This window comes from Mus musculus, chromosome 12 (assembly GCF_000001635.26).
Source record: "Mus musculus strain C57BL/6J chromosome 12, GRCm38.p6 C57BL/6J".
Classification (NCBI taxonomy): Eukaryota; Metazoa; Chordata; class Mammalia; order Rodentia; family Muridae; genus Mus; species Mus musculus.
Window position 1 is genome coordinate 21,183,389 of NC_000078.6, and position 26,080 is coordinate 21,209,468.

General features: G+C 47.6%; 1 protein-coding gene across 7 annotated transcripts in view; it reads left to right on the forward strand.

Moving 5' to 3' along the window:
- Positions 1-26,080, forward strand: part of Asap2 (ArfGAP with SH3 domain, ankyrin repeat and PH domain 2) — a 158,804-nt gene that overhangs the window by 72,021 nt on the left and 60,703 nt on the right. For 6 of the 7 annotated variants that reach the window (XR_001780443.2, XM_006515047.2, XM_006515048.2 and 3 more), the window contains exons 3-7: positions 1,710-1,855; positions 16,156-16,230; positions 17,492-17,541; positions 20,572-20,701; positions 22,915-23,000. Coding sequence is in view for 6 of the 7 variants with exons in the window: in XM_006515047.2 (XP_006515110.1) it covers positions 1,710-1,855; positions 16,156-16,230; positions 17,492-17,541; positions 20,572-20,701; positions 22,915-23,000 (487 nt within the window). In the remaining variant the exon portion in view is untranslated. The remainder of the gene's footprint in view (positions 1-1,709; positions 1,856-16,155; positions 16,231-17,491; positions 17,542-20,571; positions 20,702-22,914; positions 23,001-26,080) is intronic. The other variant, XM_030246641.1, reaches the window with a different exon arrangement.

Below are 26,080 nucleotides of genomic sequence, written 5' to 3' on the forward strand. Positions count from 1 at the left end.
GCTAAATAAGCACTGCCACCGAGGACATCCCAGCCCTGGAATGCTTCTCAAAATAAAAAGACTGAGGCATCGAATTTTAATTTTCTCCGGTGTTTGCTAAATCCACATTAGCATCCCCACAAATACCAGGTGCCAATTGAGGTCAAGGACGTGGCGCCTCCCTGGCAATGGGTAAACAGGCCATTCATAGGTCATAGGATTGGCTCAGGGTTTAGGACTGACCTTAAAAGGCTTAGTCCCTTTGTTACCAGGCATTGGAGCTAATGAGCAATGGTTCTGTTCCTGAGGAAGGCGACTGCAGAGGAGCCTTCAGGATCATTCCTTGATGAGACAGCCATAGCCTGTGGACATCTCTGCCTGCAAGGTCTACACTAATTGCGCTGTGCACTTGCCTGCCCTGCCTTGCCTGGAAACTGGTTGTGTTTAGTTTCTAGTTGAGACAAAAGTCTAGGAAGCAAGACCCATGGGAGTGGTAGTTCTATTACAGACTGGCTGGTTTCATTTGAAATGCCTGTCCTAGCACAGAGGGAATTTGATTCCATCATGTTAACTTACTGGAATTACTGTGCTCCTTACCCTCACTTTGAATCAGAGATCCGAGTGGGGAGTCTGGCTTTTTCGGTTGGTAAACACCTGTGTTTGACTTTATTTATCTTTTTATTTGTTTGGATAGCTTCCCATGTAGTCCAGACTCGCTATGTAACCAAGGATGACCTTGAACTGATTGTCCTGCCCATACCTCCCAAGTAATGGGATTGCAGGCATGTGCCATCGTGCCTGGATTGTGTGATATTGGAGACCTGACCCAGGACCTGGAGTATGCTACCAAGCCACATTTCCTTCTGTGTATAATCTTGATGTTCTGGACTGGTAGAGCCTCTGAACTTAGAGACCCTAGGTTTCTTCCTCTTTAGTGTGTTATCTTGAGTCTGATGGTAAGATAAATGTCAGAGTTTGCTTTTTCTGTGGCCATATGTTCATGGTGTGGTCGAGGACAGCCTGGTCCCTCACCTAAGACCTTTCAATGGATGAGAACAGACTTACTTGACAGTTTCAGTGTGGCATGTCAATGGAAGGAGAGGGGACGTGGAAACCCAGGCACCCAGGAATTAGGACAAGTCTTTCGAGTTTCGGGGAGAACAGATAAATGGATCGAGAGAGTAGGAGCTGGGGTGGGAGGTTCTGGGCAGAGGAGGTCCAGAGCACAGACGATGAGGACCAAGCTGGCTCTTGTTGCCCAGCCAAGGCTTCAGAGAGCACCATAGTCCCTGTGTAAGGAGGTGACAGTGGCGTGGATCTCTGACTGGATGTCCTGCGCTTTAGAGTTGGCATCTTTTGCTACGTTTCTAAGAGAGAGCTGGGACCCTATCCTAGACCAATGGCTAGTGTGGTGGTCGGGCTGAGGAGGAGTCTGGGAAACCTTGGGGTAATGGGATATCTCTGAGAGTTTCTGTTGTCCCGTAGGGAGCCTGATAGGGCACTTTCATGTCGCTAGCTGCTTCTTTGGGCACAATGGTTTCATTTTGGAATAGTAATTGTATTTCTACTCCTGCAACCTGACTGTTCCTGGCTGTTTATTCTGAGGGTGTTCTCCATGTTTAATTCCGGGCATTGTGTTTAGTCTTATTTGCAACAGAGAAAGACCTAGAGTGGCCCAGGACCCGACTGCTTGGTAGGTACATTAACAGTCCCTCCGCTTGCTCTTGCAGCACACGTGGAGAACGAGGAACAGTACACCCAGGCTCTGGAGAAGTTCGGTGGCAACTGTGTGTGCAGAGATGATCCAGACTTAGGAAGCGCGTTTCTGAAGTTCTCTGTGTTCACCAAGGAGTTGACGGCACTCTTCAAAAACCTGGTCAGTGCCCACTGTGTGTGCAGCTACACTGTGTGCAATGCCTGCCATGCTGCTGCTGCTGGAAAGACAGCCCATCAGCTGGTCAGGGTGGCTTGTTCTCTGGCTCCTGTGGAACCTAAAATAATTACACTTAGTATATATTCACAGTGGGTAAATTGGGAACAAAGTTTACAGTTGTAATTTTTCCCCTTAATACGATCTAAATTTAACTTGGCATTTTAAACTGTAAGGCGCAGGATAGAATGGGTGCAGAATTAAGGATCCCTGACTTTAGTTCCTAGTAGTTTTAAAACTGTAGACTAGTGTGTTGCAGTGATGTCTAGCACTTTTCTGTTGCTGTGAAGAGACTCCACGATCAAAGCAACTCATAAAAGAAAGAGTTCATTGTGGGCTGGCTTACAGTTGCAGAGGTTTAGAGTTCATGATCTCATGACCATCATGGTGAGAAACAGGAGAGCAGGCAGGCAGGCAGGCATGATGCTGGAGCAATAGGAGGGGGGGAGGGGAGAGAGAGAGAGAGAGAGAGAGAGAGAGAGAGAGAGAGAGTGAGAGAGAGCGCTAATTAGAATGGTGTATGCTTTTGAAACTTCAGAGCCCACTCCAACTGGGACCATGCATTCAAATATGAGTCTATGAGGGCCATTCTCACTCAAACTATTATATGACAGCAGGTATCCAGATTGATAATATCTAATGAATATAATTCAGACTTATGAAGCAAGTTAACCTATATACAAAAAAACCTATACACAGATGTCACCATGGATGTTTAAAGATCTTCAGGACTGAATGAAAAGCTTTGTGGGAGGTAGAAATGGAGTGGATTACTTGGTAGCACAGGAGTGGGGGGTGGGGATGGGGGCCTAGGCGTGTGTGTGTGTGTGTGTGTGTGTGTGTATGTGTGTGTGTGTGTATCAGACATTTTTGTGTGTGTGTGCTGGGCAGTTCCATGCCTTTCCCTGCTGTGTGCATGGGATTCTGAAGATGAAGGCAGGCGAGAGGGCTGTTTTTGACCCTGCCCCAGTGGGCTGTTGTTTCCTCACATGGAATGGGCCCTGGAGAGCTCCCTAGCATCTCCTTCCTGTTTTTCTGCCCCAGTTTCTCCTAAAGGCTACAGAAGGCCAGGTCAAGACTCAGTCATGCTCTCTGTGGAGGTCACAGGCAGCAAAGTGTTTTCATTTCTCCTCTCAGCTCATGACAAGTGAAGAAACTGCTTGTCTTGGGGGTGATGGTGGTTGGTCTGTGGGGCTGTGTCTGTGGGTGGGGAGCAGGGAATGTCTTGTATTAGTTTATTACAGGGAGGGCAGAGAGCGGGATCGTTTAAGGCTGTTCCTCTCTCTACCCATCTTCACTTGAAAATACTTCCTTACAAACAAAGAGCTGTCATTATCCTTAGTTTTTGTTTGTTTGTTTGCTTGTTTACTGGTTTGTTTTAACTTGAATGAATTTGAGACACCCTGGCATTCTGATAAAGTCTGGTGACTCTGTCCCTGTCCTAAACAGTGGCAGGCCGAATGCTGTTTCTTGGTTCCCACTTCTTCCAGGGTTGTGGCAGACATTCCTGCATAGTGGGTGGGTCAAAAAGAAGGGAAAGGGTCTTTGCATGACCCAGGGTAAAGCTCTCTAGATGTTGACGTGGTGGGGTTCCCTAGGGAAAAGTCACTGTGCTCCCCGAACTCTGAGCCCCTCAGTGCAGAGTGGTCGGTCAGCTCTAATGTCTCACTTGTAAGTACCAATAAGCGTCCTCGAGAACAAGAGACTAAAGTAGCTGGGAAAGAGCAGGAGGCAGAGAGTGATCCGGAGGGCAGAGGAGAGCGGCACAGCAGCTGTGTTTAGTGTAACCCCAGAGACACCTGAGGAGACCTGCACGTGTATGGGGAACGTGGGCGTTGCTGGTTACTGGAGGAGCTGGGGGTGTGGAAGACCATGAGTGTATGAAAGTATAAAATTAAAAAATCAGGTGGCAGCTAGTCAGTAGTGGTGCTTGCCTTTAATCTCCGTCCTCGGGAGCCAGAGCAGGTGGATCTTGTGAGTTTGAGGACAGCCAAGGCTCAGAAGAGAATTTCTGTCTCAAGGACACAAAAACAAAACAAAATATAAAATTCTTGGTGCTGAGGCGATGGCTTAATTGGGGCTAGGTTCAGGTGGGGATGTTGGACAGAGATGGGAAGGCGCTTGCACTCTCTGACTCTCTCTGGACTTTCTCAGCTAGACTAAAACCAGCCAGATGCCTTCCCACTCCTTAACTCATATAATCCTTATACCAACCCCATGAGTTGAGTCAGGTTCACACCGGATATCTAGATCATATAATGCAGGCCCTGATAGTGTACAGAGCTGAAATCTCTCTGTGGAGGGTCAGAGCACTCTCTCGGTTACCCTGGAGGGTGTTCTGCTAATAAATCCTCGTTCAGGCAGTTGCACAGCCAACTCAAAACAGCTCTTCTCCTCATCTTCTATTTTCTGTAAAAGCAGGAAGGGGACTCAAGCAGGGCAGGACCAAGGTGTTGTGTCTAGAACATTGCTTATACCGTGGCTTTGCCATTTGCAGCACTTGAAAAAAAAAATAAAAATCACTGAGTCCAGTTGCTGTGAGACTCTGAGCAGAGTGGAAGTCTCAGAGGGTAAGGCATGGTAAGCCTCCACTGTGTGGCAAGCTGGACCTGAAAGATCCTCTACGTCCTTTGCTTCTGGTGGCTGCAGTGCAGAAGAGTTTGTCCTACCAGTTGCTGAACATGGGGTGCATAAGCTAAGTGATTCCTGGGGCCTTAGCTGGTGAGGGACGGAGCTGGGAATTAGCATGAGGCCTTACAGTCCAAACTCATGGTGCCTTCTACTGTTGACACCCAAGGAGGCTTCTTGGTGGCATTTGGAGGGACAGAACCTGAGAGAAAAAATAATGTAGGGTAAAGTAGTCAGAGATGGTGAGGGCTGGTTTCCCTGCTGGGACAACAGCCTGCCTTACATGACCAGCACAGAGGAGAATTGAAGTTGAAGGGCTTGCAAAGTGCTGCCCAGCTCATAGGTGATCTATTGGAGTTGTTAGGACTTGTGAACTTATGCAACATGGCCCTGGTAGCTTTGAAACTTAAAGCAAGGTGGAATGGGGACTGTTCGTCTTTCTTCCCAGCAAAGATAAAGACAGAGAAAAATCTTCTTTGCGTCTAAATCAGCACGCATCAAGCATGGGGTGGATGCCGTCAACCATGGGGGCACAGCCTATGAGCTGACTGGGAGAACTCACCTTTTCGGGGGGCTTTATTTTCAAAGTCTTGTTTTTTTTTTAACCACACCTGTCCCATCTCATGTTTTCAGGGTCTTTTCTTTGATCTCCCACAGACACTTAAGAAGCAGTTCAGTATAGGTGAGATTCTCAGCTCCACCTCTTTCCAGAAAGAGTAATAATTACCACCTGCCTGTTTGGAGGCCCAGAAGGATGCTTCTGAAGCAGTTGGAACAGCTCCAGGGAAGACCGACTTAGTATGAAATGACATTTTCTTCCGAACGGCTGAGACTCTCACCCTTAAAAAACCCGAGCAGCCGAGCAGAATAAAGAGAGAAACCAGGCAGCTTCAGAAATCTAACATCATGACATTAAAAGGGTCATAAAGACAGCCTGGGTTCTTAGATTCATCCTGGAGAGATTTTTTTCCAAGGACCACTTCTGTGACGAGAAGGAACTTTTAAATGACAAGCTTCAAACCAGGACAGACTTCTGCAAGGTCAGCTGCAGATAAATGTTCTTGTCTCTGACTGCAGAGAATTGGAAGTAGACAAGCTTTCCTAGTCCCAGAACCTGCACAAGTGAAGACCAGAGTCCAGCAGAACAGGGGCCAGGGAGGCGGGGCTGAGGGCGGAGTTACAGTGTGAGAGCCACTGTGGCCCAGAGCTGAGGAATTTCCATTCCTTCACACCAAAAGAGGGACCAGGAGTCCCACCAAGCATCTTCCTTTATCACCACTGCTCTAAGCAGATGCCTAGAGTTAAAGACAGCATAGCATCGAGTAAAGCCAGTTAACAGGCTCTGCTTGGATGAGCAGCAAGTAGCGTTAGCTGATCCATCTCACCAGAAGAGAGGCTCCCTCCCACAGAGGCAATTCACAGTACCCACCTTTGCCTCATAAATACTGGGATTCAAGGTGTGCTCCACCATGGCAAAGTCTGAGAAAATGGAAACTAGTTGTAGGAGGGGTAGGCTACCTGGGCCCCCTGGCAGAGGGAGGAGAGTTGAGGCAAATCCCGGGAGCAGGGTCTCACTGTGCACATGTTGGTGCTGTGTGTGCCAGGGGGCTCCATGGTGCCTATCCTTTATCAGCACCTACTGTGTGCTTTTCGGGTCACTAGCAGTTCCCGGTGTCCTAGCAGCCTTGCAAGCTGTCCCTGTCTTATTCTGGTGTGAAAGCTGCCAGTGCAGTTTTGGTAGCTGGCTTCACTTTGGTCTTTTAGTTTATGTTAAATACTCAAGATCATCATGGGCTTCCTCTCTTCTTTTTAATTAAATAAACTTATTAAGATGACTCTTCTGCCAGAGAGACAGGATAAAGGGCATCTGCCCACTAGGCTTCCCTGTAGCACCCCCAACCTTTTGTGCACATGCGTGTGTGTGTGTGTGTGTGTGTGTGCATGTGTGTGCCCATGTGTATGTATGTGTGTTAGAAAGACTGTACCAATACCCATTGTCCAGGGACAGTGTTCTATACCAAGAACAAAAGTGGGCCAGACGGTTTTGCTTAGTGATGTATATATGATGGCCACCTTGCATGCAAGGGTATGGATCATAAGGAAGCATGGAGGAGACAGCTTCAGCCTGGCTCCTTCCATGTCAGATGGGAGTCCTCTTACATAGGAAGGGCAGGCATGCTTTGAACTGTTCTCATCGTGAACCCATTAAAACAAACAAACAGACAAACAAAAAACCCTCTGACTTCACACTTCTTGGCCAGGCCCTACCCATTCCTAGTTGAGTAATCCTGGGGGCAAGGCAAATGTCCTAACCCCCTGTTTCCGTACCTCACCAACGGAGAGAGTAAGGCGAACCTCAAAAGATGGGTGTTACTGTTAAGTGAGATGAAATGCCCTGTGCTATTTGGTAGTATATTCCAGCCATTTCTTCTCCAAAATTTTTCTGCTTGGATGCCCATTCTTTCAGACAAGCAGCTTTGAGAAGGAACACAGAGAACTATCCTTTGAGCCCAGCAGGCGCACTTTTGTCCAGGGCCTTTGTGTTAGCCGTTCCCTCTGCCAAGAGCGTTCTTCTACCAGACACTCCTGGTTCTCCGCCCTGCATACTTCAAACTCTGCTCAAATATTACCTTGTAAGAAGGGCATCCTGAAGAGTCCCTGCCCCGAACACGATCACAGCATTGTTGTGTGTTGCACTGAGAGTCACACATCATCACTTACGATATTGATAATCACTCCTGTATTGGAAGCAGCTTGAGAGTCTGTCAACAGCAGGATGAACCAATTGTGGTGTGTCCCTACCCTGGGGTAGACCTTAGCATTAAGGAGGAAGGGGCCATAGGCAGATAAATCAATGTGAATGAATCCCAAGGAAATGATGCTCAAGGAGCCAGATGGCAAGGAGTGCATTCTAAGAAATGTTGGAATATGGAAGCTTTCCTTTGGTGTCAGGGGCAGGGGAAGAGTTGCCTGGAGACCAGGAGTGAACACTTAGCAGCAGCTCTGGAAGTTGATTGGACTTGTGCATTGGATATTGGCATGGTTTCGTGAATGTTATAACCTTCTCTTCATTTCCTAACACGTTTTTAAATGTGTGTGGTTTGTGGTGTGAGTTACACTTCAGTAGGCCTGGATAATAAACTTTATTCCATTGCTAAAAGCATTGGCATCCGGAAGAGCCTCTGTACTGAGAGAGATGGCTAGGCCACAAGCCACAGGAAGAACTTACTCCCTACCTAAGGCTCAGTTGTGTCAATGAGGAGAAGCACAGTTGTCATCCATTCTGTAAGGACAGTATGTCATGCCATCCCCTAGCACCACATGACACATGTGTTTTAGATCCTGGGCCCAGAGAGATAGGTGGTGTGGCATGGGACAGGGAGAGACTGGTGTGGCCAAGTGTGAGGTGGGCAGGGATAGAGCTAAGGAGTTCTAAGGCCAAAAAATAAAAATAGTTAGGATGAGTGTCTTGGTTTGGGTTTTATTGCTGTGAAGAGACATCACAACCAAGGCAACTTTTATAAAGGACAATATTTAATTGGAACTGGTTTACTGGTTCTGAGGTTCAGTCCATTATCATCATGGCAGGAAGCATGGCAGCATCCAGGCAGTCATGGCGCTGGAGGAGCTGAGAGTTCTACATCTTGATCCAAAGGCAGCCTGGAAAAGAATGACTTCCAGGCAGCTAGGAGGAGAATCTTAAAGCCTATGCTCACAGTGACACTCTTCCCCAACAAGGCCACACCTCCTAAAAGTACCACTCCCTGAGCCAAGCATATTCAAACCACCACACTGGGCAACTTGTAAAGATGGTGTAGGCAGATGCAGTGCCACACCCTTCTAGTTGTTATCTGGTGTTACCATGATGGGTGCTCTGGACACCTCTCCACTGCCCTGCTGTCTTGCTGGTCCAGCTTCTTCATTTGTACTTACAAGATAGATTATAGACTTTTGCCTCCAGTTGACTCATCTTGTCCGAATCAACTCAGGAAAGACTGGAAGACGAAGGAAAAGGGAGGGCTGTTATTTTAGAAGATTGTATATTAGCTCACAATAGTTATAGCCTTGATTAAGTGGTCATTGTATTCACAAGTGCTTGCTGTTTCAAAGGCATTTTACAATATAGTTTACAGCCGAGAAAGATGTTCTCAGTCATTGCCTGAGGTTAAGTTAATCCTTGCCTCAGTGTTTGGGCCAAGGTATTCATCTCTGCCCAGAAAAATCTTGGCAGTGGAGTATTTACCAGTTGCCTATGTTAGGTCGGGGTTGATTGAGGCAACTTAAGAATAACAGAGAGAGGAGACAGGCCTGTACAGAAGCAGGCTGTGCCTTAAGGAGAATAAGAAAGGACAGTGAGCCGTCTCTTGGGGGTAGAGGCCGTGTGCCCAAGGGGGTAGAGACAGTGTGCCCAAGGGGTTGTTGGGGACTTTGGGGTTGGAAGTTTCCATCTGCATATTTATTTATTCTCCTGCAGTCTGGAGGTTGGTCTGTTGGTCTTATCAGGGGACCCCTGGATCCTAATATCCCCAAGAAAGATGTTATCATTGTGTTAGCGTCCCTGTCCAGGAGTGTCTCAGCTCACTTGAGGTTTTTTTGGGTTACTAGCACATTAACTTGCATATATGCAACAGAGACTTCGGACTTGTTGCCTTCCTGCAAATACACATGGGGCTACTCTCCAGTAAAGCCACCGATGGAGGCACTGTTAAAGCTCAACACTTCTGTTTTGATTTTTATTTTTAAGGTTTATTTTAGTCCTGTGTGTGCGTGCGTCCGTGCGTGCGTGCATGCATGCATGCGTACATGTGTGTGGGTGCCTGAAGAGACCAGGGAGTGGCTCCTTCTGGAGGGAGCTGGAGATACACATGGGTAGCTGTGAGTTGTCTGCTGTGGGTGCTGGGCACAGAAATCAGGTCCTCTGCAAGAATAGATTGTGGTGTTCCTAACTGTCCCTCTAGCCCAGTCCTTCTTCCAGCAGACAGCATAAGCAGCCTATTTAAGGTTTACTTTCCATATCATAAGAACTACCTATATAGAGTTCGTGCTTTCTGGAACCTTCCTAAAGCCAAGCCTCTTGCTGTGCCCCAGCTTTAAGGACCCCCACCCCCACCCTCGCTTTTGCTCTGATAATTAATCTCATCTTCCCAATTCCAGGCAATACTTACCTGTTTTCTACCTCTATTATAACTCAGTTTTGATTAGAAAAACAATAGTCATTTCAGTCAACTTGACTAACCCCAAGAAGAAACTTTGTGACTAGGCCTGGTACTCATGCTTCACTCTCTAGTAGCTGACGTGGCCGCCCCCTCTGTGCCCTTCCATTCACCTGGTCACACTGCTTTCTAGCCTGTAGTAAGACAGAATTCTTTCCTGTATTTTAAAGCTGGTTTCCCAGGTCGTGAGCAACAAAAATTTCCATAGTTTCCAGATAAAAGTGACTTTGAGAAAACCCCGAGGCTTCCCTCACCTCCTGTGCACGGGTCTTCACTGTTTTAATTCTTAAATGTTTCTTCACAGCAACTGTGCCCCTGTCCGCAGTCCATAGCCTGAGATACTCCTTTTTTCATTAATTAATTTATTTATTCATTTTATGTCCTGATTACAGCCCCTCTCTTTCCTCTTCTCTGAGTCCCACCCTCACAAGTTCCTGCCGCTTGCCTCCTCCCCTTCTCCTCAGAGAAGGGGAAGTCCCCCTTGGGTACCATTCTACCCTGGGACATCAAGTCAAAGCAGGACTAAGCATCTCCTCTTCCCACTGAGGCCCAACCCATCAATCTAGAAAAAGGGGATTCAACAGCAGGCAACAGAGTCTGAGACACACACTACACACACACACACCTCTCCAATTGTCAGGGGACTCACATGAAGACCAAGCTGCATATCTGTTCCAAATGTGTAAGGGCCTAGGTCCAGCCCCTGCATCTTGCCTTAGACATTCTTAACTAAATGAAGATAAAAGCATACTAACAGAGAGTATGTGGATAGCTTCGGTTGTTAACACTTCTCTATATCCAATAGACTTTGCCTACCTCTTCCTATTTTTACCTTGATAAATCTGTCAGCATCCGCCTTCCTTCCTTCCTTCCTTCCTTCCTTCCTTCCTTCCTTCCTTCCTTCCTATTTTTTTGGTTTGTTTGGTTTGGTTTGGTTTGGTTGTTGTTGTATTTGAGGCAGGGCCTTGAAGTTGCTATATACCCAGCATGACATTGAACTCTTGATCCACGTGCCTCTACCTCCTGAGTGCTAGAATTACAAGTGTATGGAATTATGCCTGGTTTATGCAGTGTTGAGAATTGAATCCAGGGCTTTGTACATGCCAGGCAAGTGTTCTTCTAAAACAAAATAGGAGTTACACCCCCCAGCCCTAGAGTTTATAATTCTCCCTTCATGTCTATATTTTTATTTCCTTATCAATTGTTTGTAGAGAAGACTCAAAAAAATTGATGGATTGATGACTTTACACACATTTGCTGTATTACAGTTGGCTATTTAAGGCAGGATCTTGCTGACTAGCCCAGACTGGCTCTGACCTTGGGATCCTCCCATCTCAGCCTCAGTGTGCTGGTGTTACAGGCATACGCACTACACCTACATTTGATTTAAAAGCAGCAGTGTAATTCACTCTGTAACTGAAGCCTCATTTCCCTCTCTGATGTGTCCCACCAGTACTGTCTGCCCTGCCATTTACTACATGTAGATCCTGTGGGGTGTGTGTGTGTGTGTGTGTGTGTGTGTGTGTGTGACTGGACCTGCCTGGGGCTGAGCGGTCTCAGGCAGCTAAGATCAGGATCTTCAGTGAGATAGCTCATTTTACTTGGGGGTCTGGGGGAAACAAAAGTTATTTAAACCTTTGGGTGTCAGGTGGGGGTTATTGGAGTGAATGTACATCATTGGCCAGGGCCAGGGTGCTGGAGATGCCTCACTTGCATAGGAAGGGATTCCAGGTCCTGGCATGTTGACCTTGTACAGGGGAGAGGAAGTTTAACCTGTCCGCTGTGCTACTTGACCTCTTGGGGATGGGGGCAAAGGTCCTGCTGATCTCAGAACAAGATTTCTAGGGTTGGACATGCCTTGACCCTACTCTTGCTCCGGGCCCACTCCCCCCCACCCACCCTAGGCTCCTCCATCCCACACTGCCCCACTGAGGAGGGTGTGCAGTGTACACATAAGAGGTAGTATGGATATTTTCTAGAATATACAGGATGCAGGTAGGGTCTGCTAAGTGCCAGAAGAAATTCATAACAGGGAACACCTCCGGAGTGCCAGGAAAGGGGGCTCCCTTGCCGCTGGGAAGGCTTTGGGTTCTGCCAGAAAGGAAAATAGCTCTGGATAGTGTCTTAGTCGGGGGTTTCTATTCCTGTACAAAACATCATGACCAAGAAGCAAGTTGGGGAGGAAAGGGTTTATTCAGCTTACACTTCCGCATTGCTGTTGATCACCAAAGGAAGTCAGGACTGGAACTCAAGCAGGGCAGGAAGCAAGAGCTGATGCAGAGGCCATGGAGGGATGTTACTTACTGGCTTGCCTCCCCTGGCTTGCTCAGCTTGGGTTCTTATAGAACTCAGAACTATCAGCCCAGGGATGGCACCACCCACAATGAGCCAGCCCCCCCCCCCCCCCCCGATCATGTGCCATGTGCTGGATCTCATGGAGGCACTTCCCCAGCTGAAGCTCCTTTCTCTGTGGTAACTCCAGCCTGTGTCAAGTTGACTCACAAAACCAGCCAGTACAGACAGTGAGGACATCATAGTCAGGGGACAGACTGAGGACAGGCACTGATCCAGGGACATAGTCCAGGAGGCCAAGTCGGGGGATGAAAGGGGCCGATGAGATGCACTGAGGAGGAGGTCAGTTGCCTCCTGCACAGGTCAACATTTGGGTATCTCTATCTTACCAACATGGTCCCAAGTAGATCTGGAGGACTGTGAAGGCTTGGGGCAGCCAGGGCCTAGAAGCCTGTGGCTGGGAACAAGAGAGACAATGTATCTTTCAGGAGAAGGGGCTTCGAAGCACTAGGTGGTCAGGACATGGTGGGATTGTGGAAGTGCCTGGCAGGCAAAGTCTGCTTGGCTTAGCATGGCTGTGTGGCGCAGAGCTGACAGGCACAGGAGACTACCTCTTGGGGAAGCAGCCGATTGTGGAGGGTGGTGGTAACAGGAACAAGGTTGGCTGTGTGGTCATGAACACCCCAGGGTGTCTGCCTTGGTCCTTGACCTTGTAGGAGGAAGAGGTGGACCTCTTCAAAGCCTTGTGTTCCTGCATAGGGTCTTTCCATCAACTCCCAATGGAACCCAGGTGTGATTGCTGCTCTCAGGTGTGATTGCTCTTAGGTGTGATTGCTGCTCTCAGGTGTGATTGCTCTTAGGTGTGATTGCTTCTCTCAGGTGTGATTGCTCTTAGGTGTGATTGCTGCTCTCAGGTGTGATTGCTGTGCTGCTTTCAGGTGTGATTGCTGCTCTCAGGTGTGATTGCTGTGCTGCTCTCAGGTGTGATTGCTGTGCTGCTCTCAGGTGTGATTGCTGTGCTGCTCTCGGGTGTGATTGCTGCTCTCAGGTGTGATTGCTGCTCTCAGGTGTGATTGCTCTCAGGGACTACTCATAGGCAAATACTGGTTCCTTATTGTCAGCCACAGACCTCACTTTCACCAGAGCTTTACAGTACTTAAAAGTCGATCTATTAAGCTTAATCCTCACAAGTTACAGCCGATTACAGTATGCCTTGGGCTGATGCCAGGCCTATGAGAAATGTTGACTTATTTAATACTAAAGCAACAATGTCTCAGCTAGGGTTTCTATTGCTATGAAGAAACACCATGACCACAGCAGATTTTATCAAGGGAAACACTTAATTGGGACTGGCTTACAGATTTAGTCCATTATCATCATGGCGGGAAACATGGTGCCATATAGACATGGTGCCGGTGAAGGAGCTGGCAGTTCCACATCTTGATCCCCCAGCAGCGGAAGGAGACTGTGAGCCTCAGTGTATAGATGGATCATAGGAGACCTGTGGCCAAGCTTTCAGACACATGGGGAGCCATTCCTATTCAAACCACCACAAATGGTTACTCAAAAAAAAAAAAAAAATTTGTTTCAGAAGTGACAGCCATTAATGAAGCTCTTATTTGGAGTATGGTTTTTGATGCCAGCATCACTGCACACTTTTTCAGTATTGCTCAAGTGAGCTCCTATCTCACTGGAAAATATCCTGTGCTAAGGACCCAGGAGATGGGTTAGCAGATAGAGATGTCTGCTGGCAGCTGAGCCTGAGGCTCTGAGTTTACTAACCCCTGGACCTATGTGGTAGAAGGAGAGATTGGCTCCCATATGTTATCCTCTAAACTTCACACACTTGCCAGGGCATCCATGTACCCATACATGCAGTAATTAAAAATTTGTATGCTGATATTTCTATCTGGCAACCACATTTCAATTTATCTTTTGCTTTTGAGATGGGGGGGGTCCTCACTCTGTAGTTTTAGCTGTCTTAGAACTCACAGAGATCACCTGCCTTTGCCTCCTTAGTACAGGAACTAAAGGCATGTACTACCAAGCCCAGTTATATTCCATATTGTCTTTTTTGAGACAGGGTTTCTCTGTGTAGCCCTGGCTGTCCTGGAGCTCACTTTGTAAACCAGGCTGGCCTTGAACTCAGAAATCCTCCTGCCTCTGCCTCCCAAGTGCTGGGATTAAAGGCAAGTGCCACCACTGCCCAGCTCCATATTGTCCTTTTAAATAGTACATATATTTTATCTCCCCATTCAAGGTAATCACACTGAAAACTACGTTCCCTTCTCTGAGGTTGAACATGAATGTAGAGAAGTTTCACCATCCTGTCCCTCTGTCTCTCGTCCATTCCTGGGATGTAGATCTGGGATCTGCTGCTATGGTCTGGCAGCAGTTGTGCTGATGGCAGGGGTAGGCTGAGCCCAGCGTGGGAGGCAGTGGGTCTCAGACTTGTTTCCTTATGGGAAAGGCATTTAAGGATTCGAAGCTTGCATCTATGTTCCAGGCTGGAACTTTGCTGTTCCACTTAGCTCCTTGGAGTTGCCCTTGCAGCAGCCCTGCTTGCCTGTACCCAACCCTGAATGTGTGTGTGTGTGTGTGTGTGTGTGTTGGGCGGGGGGGGGGGGGGGGGAACATTGATTATAGGATACTCACTCCATGGTGAGAATTCATGCTTCTTGCTGCAGTAGGGGGGCTGTCTCCCCAACTCCTGCCCTTCCTTTTCTCAGCTTTCTCCTTTGTCCAGCTGCAGATATGTGCACAGACGTATACACACCCAGACACTCGTAACCATACACACTCTCTCATACGAGCATCCCCTCTCTCTGCACACTGACACACTGCCCCCTTTGCACTCTACTGTCTACCCCACACACACACTCACTGGTTTCCTCACTGGTCACTCTCAGCACCCATTCACTCACAGTCCTTTTCAGTGACAGAAGCCTCTGATCTGCCTTCCTCTCATTCACATGACGGGGACATGCTTGCAAACACCCCACCCCCCACCCCCAGCCCTGAGTGCCTACAGTGTGGTTCGAAGCATTTTCCTTTGCCACTGGGGTGTGTAAACGCCACTCAGGCTGATTAAACGCAGGGTCTCTAGGCCACATTCCAGCTTTGCTCGCCGCAGATATACTACTCAGGGGAGGCAGAACACAGCTTAAGATGGGGACCTCAACCCTTGTCTCTCTGGGTGTGGAACGATGTAGGCTGAGGCCGAGGCTGTGGTTCCCAAACTCCTGGACATCCAGATGCTGCTGGAAACCTAGAGGAGTTGGGAATGGAGGCCCTTAGGCCAATGATGGGGAAGGGCGTGCATGGGGGTGCGGTGGGAGTGGGGTCCTGGAGAGGGGGCCTTTTGCGGGAGACTTGGGCAACCTGGCTCAATAATGAAGGCTTCCTCTCACTGGTTCTTAATGAGAGAGACAGTCCTTGCTTATCCAAACTCTTTATTTATGATGAAAATGGTACATACAAATTATTCAGGGCAGACCAGAGATTAAATACCGTTTTCAGGAAGGAATGTCCAGGAAGGGAAGATTATTGGCTGAATCCTCAGGGTAGGCACATCTATATACCTCATTAGTATGGAGAACTCTGGACTCTATACGAGTGACAATGGTCCTCATGTGAGGGGGTCATGGTCACATGCTCCAGGACAGGAACTGGTCAGGAGCAAATGCAAATACCTACTGTCCTCAATTGTGAAAATTGCAAGGGTTCCTTAATCTGTCCCCTTCCCAGTTTTTGTCTGGTGACACAGTACCACTTGCCCCACACCACAGCAGGGGTGGTAGGAAGTGGGTCCCGGCCTTTTGTTCTGGGCTTTTGACTGATTGATTGATTCTCTTATTGATTGATGGTTCTCAGACAGGTTTAGGTTTTACTCATTGAAATAACTTTTCACGACTGACCAACGGGAGGTTCTTCCTGTGGAAGCACACAGATCCGGGTCTTTCGTTAGCTGTGTGCTCACTTCTCAAACAAAATGTTTGAGGGTGAGTAAGGCCACCACACCATGCTGGCCAGGTCCCTTCCCACACCTTTGTTATCTTTGCTTTGGATTGGAAAGGAAGTTGAATATCTTTTCTGTTTTCTCTCCTTTTTCAGATTCAGAACATGAACAACATCATCTCGTTCCCTTTGGACAGTTTGCTGAAAGGAGATCTGAAAGGAGTAAAAGGGGTAGGAGGAGTCAAGTCCTGGCACTCTGACGTCATGGGGTCACCCCAACCAACACACGAGGCCACAGGGATGGCATCTGCTTTGTTTCCTCTAATGGGACATTTTGATGCCACCTTACGTGGGAACAGCGGTGCCCGTTGGCCATTGGGTTGTTTTGTTGCTGGTGCTGCAAGCTCAGTAAAGGGACAGGAAACAAGTCAGCTGAGGTTCCCTCAGCGTGACAGGAGCAGGGGCAGGCAGTGGGTCTGGTTTCCTTGATGCGGTGTTGCGGCTTTACTCCGAGGAAGGGATCCTAGAGGACAGAAAGTCTCCTAAGCGTGGGCTAACCGTGTGTCTGTCCTTCAGAAGATGCTGGCTGTTTGGACAGGCCTGGACATTTATACCGCCGACGTCTTGTACTTACTGCAAGCTGGAATTTTATTAGTCCTTGGGGCCAGAGGGATGTTTGGCTGGGTCCTTGAGAGATCCGGGCCTTTGTATGTGCGTGTGATTCTCCGGTCTCCGTTTGGTATATCTGGAAGCCTGTCTGGCCCATCTTGGGGACTTCTGCCTGGACCTCCTGCTGTGTCCCTTGCAGAGCATGCAAGAAGGGAGCTATGAGGACCACCAGAGGCATGACTTGTTTTCCCCATGGAGACCCAGAGATGAGAAAAGCAAAAGCAAAAACCAAGGGTTATGAGGCTGCCTTCCACAGAGGAAAGACAGATCCCATAGTGGAAGCATGGGTTCACACCATGCGCCAGGCTGTCAGGAGCCAGGAGGGCAGTTTCACAAAAGAACCTTCCATGGCTGATGGAAACACAGAGACTAAACACAAAAAAGAATTTCATTGAGGAGAAGAGACCTGCGTGGAAATCTTTTGATAGACTTGAAAGCCTCAGTGATTTTTTTTTTTTTAATAGCCAAGCCTTCTTAAAGATCATAAGTCTTCAGTTCCAAACAGAAAAGTGTGGAAGGAAAATCCAGGGGAACAGAAGAGTGGGGCAGCGGTGGAGGTGAAAATGAGTGATGCGCATGTTGTATGGGCTGCTTGTGTGTGCAGTTGTGTGTTTAAAGTAGCACGCACTTTAAAGGGAGAAAACCGGCAGCCCAGCCACCCCACCTACAGTGTATCAAAGGCACCTGGCTCTTATTATTTTTATAGGATCCCACACATGATCCTTTCAGACTAGTCCTGTGCAGAGCCAGTCTAGGGATGAGGATGTTTGTGCTGCCCAGAAGTTAATGATTAACTACTTACTCGCTGCCTCTCTATTTACAGGATCTGAAAAAGCCCTTTGATAAAGCTTGGAAGGACTATGAAACAAAAATGTGAGTGTGTTTTGTTTGTTTGTTTGTTTGTTTATAAGTATATGTAGGTGAGCCGGGCGTGGTGGCGCACGCCTTTAATCCCAGCACTCGGGAGGCAGAGGCAGGCGGATTTCTGAGTTCGAGGCCAGCCTGGTCTACAAAAGTGAGTTCCAGGACAGCCAGGGCTATAAAGAGAAACCCTGTCTCGAAAAACCAAAAAAAAAAATAAAAAATAAAAATAAGTATATGTAGGTAATTGGAGATTTCAGTCTTCAGTCAGGTTTTTGTTGTTCGAAGGGACTTAACTGAATCAGCCTAATCCAGGTAGGAAATTGCCCAAAGCTGCATTGCCATGCCCCCCACCCCCCACCCCCCACCCCCATGGCAGGTGCGTTTCTATCTGTTATCTGCATTCAGAAATGGTGGCTTCTCCCAGCAAGCTCTGTGGTATCATGGTGGTTATAGAACAGTATTTCATGCTATTTCTTCCTGGTGATTCATTAAACAAACCTTGGGAGCCGGGGAGAGGGCTCAGTGGGTAAGCCACGGACCATGTAAGTGTGAAGACCTGAACCCAGATGAAAAGCTTGTGCATGTCTGTAATCGCAGTGTTCCTGGGTGGAGGTGGGAGGTGGAGACAGAAGAATTCCTGAAAGTTTGTGGCAAGATGTGTGGCAAACGAGAGACTCTGTCTCAGACAAGGCCAAAAGCCAACTGACACCTGAGGCTGTCCTCTGACCTCCGCATGCCTACCAGGATGCACGAACCCCCTCAGTTACACATGCAGACAGCCCACAGCCACACACAAAGTGGCTTTGTTTGCTTGCTCGTTTTTGTTTGCTTTTAGGTGTACTCTTAGTTCTGGGTTCCTATTTCTCAACTGAAATACCAGCTCTCTTGTTTTTAGGACTTCAAGCCCCTCATGTTTCATTTGACCTGGCATCTTTGTTGCTAGGGAGGGATGTAGTGGTTGGGGCTCTGTGACTCCGAGACCTGAACCACCAGACTGTTCCTGGACAGCTATAGGCAGTTAGAGCCTTTCTTATCAGTGTCTCATGCCAAAGGCAGGAAGAATCAACCAGCTAGAAAAAGCTGGAGGGGGCGGCACTTAAGGCTTGAAAGTATTTAAATGCTGGAGAAAATGACAATTCTTTTAAATGCCGTATGCTTACGTTGTAATCTCTCTGGGGGCTGGAGGCATTCCTGAATGGAAAAGAACTTTCATGTGAGACCATCTGGTGCAGTGAGGAGGGTTAGGAAGGGAAAAATCACTTCAGATGTTTTAACTGGGCTGTTTTGTTTTTAAGCCACCCTGGGATTTTCCTCCGTTAATGAAGTATCACAAAGCTCAGATCCACCTGTGGAAATGCCACCTCTTGGTACCCATTCCACTGTGGAAATGGTACGCTCTGTCTGGAAATGGCCTGGATTTCAGGTCTGCAGTTTCACTGGTAGCATCCACTCAAATGCTCAGCAGGGGTGACATGAGACTGGGGGACCTTGAAGGTCTGTTCAACTTAAGGAGATTCCCAACCACTGGCCTTATCCACTTAGCCTCTTTTTTTTCCTTTTCCTTGTTTTAAAGATTTATTTATTTCATTTATATGAGTACACTAGCTGTCAGACACACCAGAAGAGGGCATCAGATCCCATTGCAGATGGTTGTGAGACACCATGTGGTTGCTGGGAATTGAACTCAGGACCCCTGGAAGAATAGTCGGTGCTCTTAACTGCTGAGCCATCTCTCTAGCCCCCCACGTAGCCTTTTTTAACTGTGATAGGTTCTGTGATGTGAGCAGGGATGGGCCTTGCTGAGGGCTGCCACTTATGTACCCAGCAAGACGGTCTCAAGCTAGGGTCAGGAGTGCTATTGTCCAACTTTCATCCAGCTGTACCCGTGCCTGCTTCCTTCTCCCAAGAGCTCGATTAGAGAGCACGGTGGGAGAGAGGCTTCTGGCTGTGAAGAGATAGACTGGGGAGAGAAGGTGCCACATTTTCTAAGATGAAGATTTGCCTGCACAGCATAGGACAGAATCACCTACAAAGGTTCAGAGTCTGGTGTGGAAGGGGCAGGGCAACCGAGGATACATAAAAAAGCTATTATTTTTTTAAACCCATGAATATAAGTGGTTCCTCTATCCCAAGAGGCCTTGCCACGTGTAAAAACTAGGTTGAAGATGTCTTCAGGATTCTCGGCAACAGCTCTGTACTGAATATTTAGATACATGGCCAGTGACCATAGAATTGTATAAGGAGTCCAGAGACTGTAATACCCCACAGTCACAGCTCCATTGAGATGCCTGAATTCACTGAACAGTGTCCCTGCCAAATGGCCTCTTAGTCCCTCACATTCTTTTCTCCTTCAGCTGGATGGGTTTACCCTGTGTGCCCAGACAGGGCTGACGCAGACAGACAGACATACACACACGCACACACTCTACCTCCCATGACACACAGAGACATATCTGGCACTTTCTTTAAAAGTTGTTTGATGATTAAACAGGCTACTTGAGAGTTCCCTGTCACAGGAGGTAGAGTGTGTGCGTGTGTGTATGTGTGTGCCTGGTGGTTCTGGTGCGTGCTGCGCTGGTCAGTTTATACCCAACCTAAACATGTGACATTTAGGAAAGTAGCTCAGCAGGAAGTCACCATGAAAAGGGCCCGAAGGACAGATGAACAGCATGATGCTGTAGAGAGTAATGTGGAAGCCGGAGTAGCTGTGACTGTACTAATTGGGGCAGGGAAGGTACTAGTGCAGGTCTCAGACAGAGGCCGGTGTGATCCAGAGCAAGGTGTCTGTGGATCTTCCATCAGACACGAATCGGACGTAATACCTGCTTAGGCAGGATCTGTTCAGTAGGTAGCAGGAAGGCCAAGTCCGATGTGTTTTTAAGAGACAACAGGTGGTTTGCTTTCTGCAAGAGTTAAAAGGTTGCCTGCTCAAAAGAGCGTGGCGAGTGTTTATCTCTGTAGATGATTCTGAGGCTGTCCAGTGGGGAGTGCTGTGCCGAGAGGCCTCTTGATTAATCCCTGCTTTGTCTTCACACATAGAACCAAAATAGAAAAGGAGAAAAAGGAGCATGCCAAGCTCCACGGGATGATTCGTACTGAAATAAGCGGGGCTGAGATTGCAGAGGAGATGGAGAAGGAAAGACGGTTCTTCCAGCTGCAGATGTGTGAGGTGAGACGCGGTGAGAGGAAAGCCACTCCATACAGGCCCAGACCCGCGCGCGCGTGCATACCTCCTCTCCACCGAGACAGACCTGTGGCTCTGGTGACAGCACCGGCTCGGGTACTGGGCTGCGTTTCTGTACTAAAGGTTTGCTTTGCTAGAGGAATGTTAGACTACTTACTGGCGTGTGGCTTTAGGTCAGTCTGACACCAACTTTTAATAAAGGAAGCGAGGGGGACTCGGGAGTTAAAAGCATGTGCTGCCCATCCCTGACGACCAGGTTGTAGATCCCTGCATCTAAGTCAGGCTGCGGAAAACACCTGTAACTCTAGCTCCAAGGGACCGGACACCCTCTCCTGGCCTCCAGATAGACCTCCATGTACGAGTGTGTGCTTGTACACATGTGCGCACGTACACGCAGACCACAGACAGATGAGACTCTCTCCGTTTTTGTTTGTTTGGTTTTGTTTTTAAAGTAGAAGAGAGGACTTGAAGAGTGTCCTCCCTGCCCGCCCCCCATACTTTCTCACAGGAGTTGGCTTAACTTCTTTGATGCTTTTAAGACTTCTGAGTGCCCCTGTGGAGTTGGTGGAAGGGAAGAGTGAAGATTCAGCCAGAAAACATTCATGCAGACAATGGCATCACTGTATCCTTGGTATTCCAGTTCCCCAGTGGCCTGTGTCCTATCGAAGGGCAGAGGGGAAGCCGATCCCCAGCTTACAGGTCACTAAGCATGAGGCCTTTGTGTTTCTGTGCCTCACTGTGAATGAGAATGGCCCCGTCTCTCCCTGGGCTCTGCAGCAGTGTCATCCTGGCCCAGTGCCAATTGTTACACCCTCTTAAACTGAGCAATATTTAAAAAAAAAAAAAAAAGCCGTGGTAAACCCTCCTTCCTATTAATCTCTGTACGCTTTTCTGATTGTCTCTTAGAATAAGTTCCGGTAAGTAGAACTTCCGGGTCAAAGAGTGTGCACATTTTAAGTCTTGATTCATTGCCAAGCATTTTATTTAACGATTGTATCATTTTGGCCCTTGGCCAGATATCCAGTTAACAGCCAATAACTATCAAAAAGGAAGGAGAAGAGAACACATAGGCAGCTCTTACAGAGAGGAGAAAATTGGTCGTTATGTTCTCAGAATGGCTTCCTGTTCCCTGCCTGGCTTGCACAGCTGGCCTGGGAGAGTTCCTGGACTTGGGCTAATCTCTCGAGACAGCCAGGAACTCACGGGACAGCTCAGGTTAGCAGGTTTTCCTGGGCTTGAAGATGAGGTGTGCTCAGAATTCTTATACCACAGCCTCACAGTTAGGGCAAAGAGGGTTTTTAGAGCCCTTGTTCTGTATACTTTTAGGAAGGGACAGGTGCATTTCATAATGCCTGCTAAGTGGCCCTTAGTGGATTCCTCAGGTTAGAAGTGGCTTTGATACAATTTAATTTAAAATTCATCTTTTTAGCACTTATATTTAGGGGAAGTGCTTTGGGTCAGCAACATGGTAATGAAATCTCAGCTACTAGATTATAGATAGCAGTTAGTATTGAAGACAGCGACCCGACAAAGAAAGGAACTTGAAGCTGAGTGAGGTGGCATATGCCATTGATTTCAGGACAGCCAGGACTACATAGAAAGACACGGTCTCAAATGGAACAAAAAGGACCTGGGGAGAGGAATGTGCATAGGAAGACCCAAGATAGTTAGAAACACCCATTTGTTCTGGGCAGCCTCCTTCCCTGCAACCAGACTAAGAGTATCCTGGCTGGACGTGGTAGAATATCTAGTTAGGAGATATGGTTCTTAAATATTGAATTACCTGGCTATCATAACCATTGAGTCTTGTATGCAGAGGGTACCCAGCGTCTGTTTATCACAAGCCCCGCCCAGTCTACAAGCTGTTAAAGAAGTCAAGAAAGAGTCACAGAGGGTGTGGTTCAGTTGGTGGCAAGGTCTGCACATAGTATATATGAACCCCTGGGGTCAGTCTCCAGCTCTGCAGATAAGACAGATGTGGTATTACACACCTGTAACCCTAGCACTTGAGAGGCAGAAGGGAGGGGATGAAAAAGTCAAGGCCCTCCTTGACTGTGTGACGAACCAGTTCAAGGCTAGCCTAGGCTACTAGAGTCCCTGGTTTAAAAGACATCCTCAGCGTCTTCAGCAGCCCCCGTTAAGCTCCTGACAACATCCTTTCTCAATGTCTTCTCTCAACATCCTTCCCTTCTCCACAGTACCTGCTGAAGGTCAATGAAATCAAGGTGAAAAAGGGAGTGGATTTGCTTCAGAATCTGATCAAGTACTTTCACGCCCAGTGCAAGTAAGTGTCCCTTCTCTATGGCGTCTTTTCAAATGTTGTTCTATGGACAGCAGCTTCAGATGGATAACATTGCTCTGAGGGAATAAACATTGACTTGGAAATGACCGTGGCATGGCTGAAGATATAGATCACTCTTGGCTTAGCATGTGTGGAAGGAAGCCCAGGCTCAATCCCCAGAACTGCAAAGAAAACAGAAGGAAAGGAAGAAATTATCACGGGCTGGGACTGGTGATATAGCTGTTTTTGTAGAGTATTTGCCTAGCATGTGGGAGTGGGGGGGCGTGGATATGGTGGGGGCACAGTGGTGCCTTGGGTTTAATTTCCCACGCTACATAAACCAATGTGATGGCACACACGCATAGTCCAGGTGCTCTTAGGAGGTAGAGGCAGAAGTGACAGAAGTTTAAGATTATCCTTGGTTATATAGAGACCAACCTGGGCTATATGAGACCCTGTCAATGAATGAATGAATGAATGAATGACCATAGAAGGAAAGAAGAAGTGCTCAGGGTACAACACCTTGACTTTGTAGAGGGATGGAAGCTAGAGACATAAGACCACATTGCATGACTGTGCGTTTGCCAAGTCAGGGGTTAAAGCATATTTATAGACAGAAAGCAGCTTAGCAGTTACCATAGGAAAGAGAGAGATGGGATCTGACAGTTGGTGGGTGTGTACTTGCCTTTGGAGATAACAGAAACGTTCTGGGATCGTGCTGGTGGCTCAGCCATGTCAATATTCTGAAACCCACCATCATGTCACTTTGAAAGGACCATCTTATAGCTTGAAACTTGTGTCTCAGTAAAAAAATAAAAGTATACAATATCTAAAAATTGACTTAATTGTCACATACATTTTTTCTTGGTGACTTGCTTGATCTGACACATGATCTCAGAGGTTTGTGTTGTTTTTGAAGGAGTAGGGAAATGGTGTTAACTTGTATTATATTATTAGTATAGTGCTTTCATAAGCTGCCAGATATGGAAAGTCAATAGGAAAGAAATACTTCATGTTCTAGGTACTTAGCTCTGTTCTCTGGATGTCAGCCTCCACATGATTCTCTTTCTGTCCCAGGCCCCTGAGCACTGGTGTAAGTGCACACCCATGGCTCTTTTACTCACTGACCCAGCAGTCTTTGATGGAATTCATGCTGTGTCAGGCTTTATGCAAGGTGCTGAGTTAAAGGGATGTGGTTGGGGAGATGGTCGTAGGCATTGGATGTTTTCCAAAGTGTTCTGAAGACTGGAGAGATGGCTCAGCTGCAAAGAATGCGGCTGCTCTTCTAGAGGGTTCAGGTTGGATTCCTAGTGCCTACATAACAGTTCACAACCATCTATAACTCGAGTTTTGGGAGAACCCAATTCTTCTGACCTCTGAGGACTCCTGCAGGTATGTGATATACATACATTCACGTACACACGTGTACACATAAAGCCAAACAAATACATTATACATTAAAAAAAAAAAAAAAGAGTAGCCTCGGACAGTGGACTTCCATAGAGTAGGCTGAGATAAAGTACTTGGCTGGACTGGTCACAGCTGGAGTGGAGAGTGTGGAGTCTCAAGTTGCCACCTCAGATTGTTTACCTCGCCCTGGATGGGCTTTGCCTAGGGCTGGTGTCACTGCCCATACCTTGTTCCTTTTCTGAATGTCAGCAGAAGTCCCCTGGTTTCTCCTGGGCCTCAGTCCCTGCAGCAGCCCTGATGGGCTCTTGCCTCTGCTACAGTCTTGCTGTGCCTTCCAGATGGCTCTTCATTCATTCCCATGTCCAGAGCTGCTACGTGGACCAGCCACATATGTGCAGCAGGGCTTGTGAGCGCACCCCTGTATGGCTCTGGTGACCTAGTATGGTTGTGGTGACATAGCCTCTCTGCAGTTATGATCGGGGAAGCTTGTGCTGGGGAAGATTGGCCCAGAGTCAAGAGGACCTGGTATTTCTAGAATTTTTAAGGTGGTTTCCCTGACCGACTCAAAGCAATGATGGTTCATCAGAGAGTGGCTGCTCTGTCCTCCCCGTAACCCGAGTGCCAGGCTATGTAGGAAGTGGGTCGCTTCCTTGCTGAGTTTTTATTTTTAGGAAGAAGTTATTCTCAGATTTCCGTTTTGTTTTTTTTTTTCTTCTTCTTTATTTTGCACAAACTTATCAGTTGGGTAGCAACGGGCCACTTGTGGAAAGTGAATTACTTGGCCTTTTATGGCCACGAGCTCAATAACCTTCTAAAATATGAATCTTCCTGCTTCCTCTTTGGATGAGTGCTAGTGTGTGGGCATGTGTGGGGGCTGCATCTTCACATTGGCTAATTCATATTTGGGGAGATACAACAAAGCCCAAAAGCTTGGCTCTCAGACCCTGTGAACCTGAGGCCGCATGTGCGTTCTGCAGGCTATAAACTCCTTCCCACTCCCTCCTCGGGTATCTGGGTCCCGAGCCTCATAGCTTCCTCACCACAGCTGTCTTCTGTGAATATGAGAAGCCTCTGTGTGGTATCATCTTCTTAGGACAACCTCCATGTACCTTATTTAATTTTGCTTCTTAAATTCATTTTTGCTTGTCACATTTTGTTGCAGCTTTTTGAAGTATTTTTGAAGAATGCATCATGGATTTTTATTTCTCGTAAAGATAGCATTGGCATCCCTGGAGCAGCTGAAGGGGTAGGATGCTGTTTTGTAATAGAATCTAGAAGTAGGGCAGCCTTTGAAACGGTAACTAAAATGAGGCGGTCACTCTCAGAGGTGGAAGTGGGTGTTAGTAGTTACTGCTCAGAGCCATCATGGCCAGCTATACACGATGGACTTGAGATATTGCATTGATGAGACTTGGGAACCAGAGCTCTGGCGGGCTTTCCTTTCATGCCAGGAAAGGACGTGTGCTACAGTTAGATCCTCAGCAGATGAGGTACCTGTCAGGTGTGATGGTAGTATGATCGTGAAAGGCTTGGTATACGGGAGAGGACCAAAGATTGCATCTAAATAGTTCTATTTCCAGGTCTTGAAAGTCTGGTTGAACCGGCTAGAGAGTGTCTAACAGGCCAGAGAACAAAGTCCGACTTGATAGCGCCGATGATAAAAGCTCTTTGGC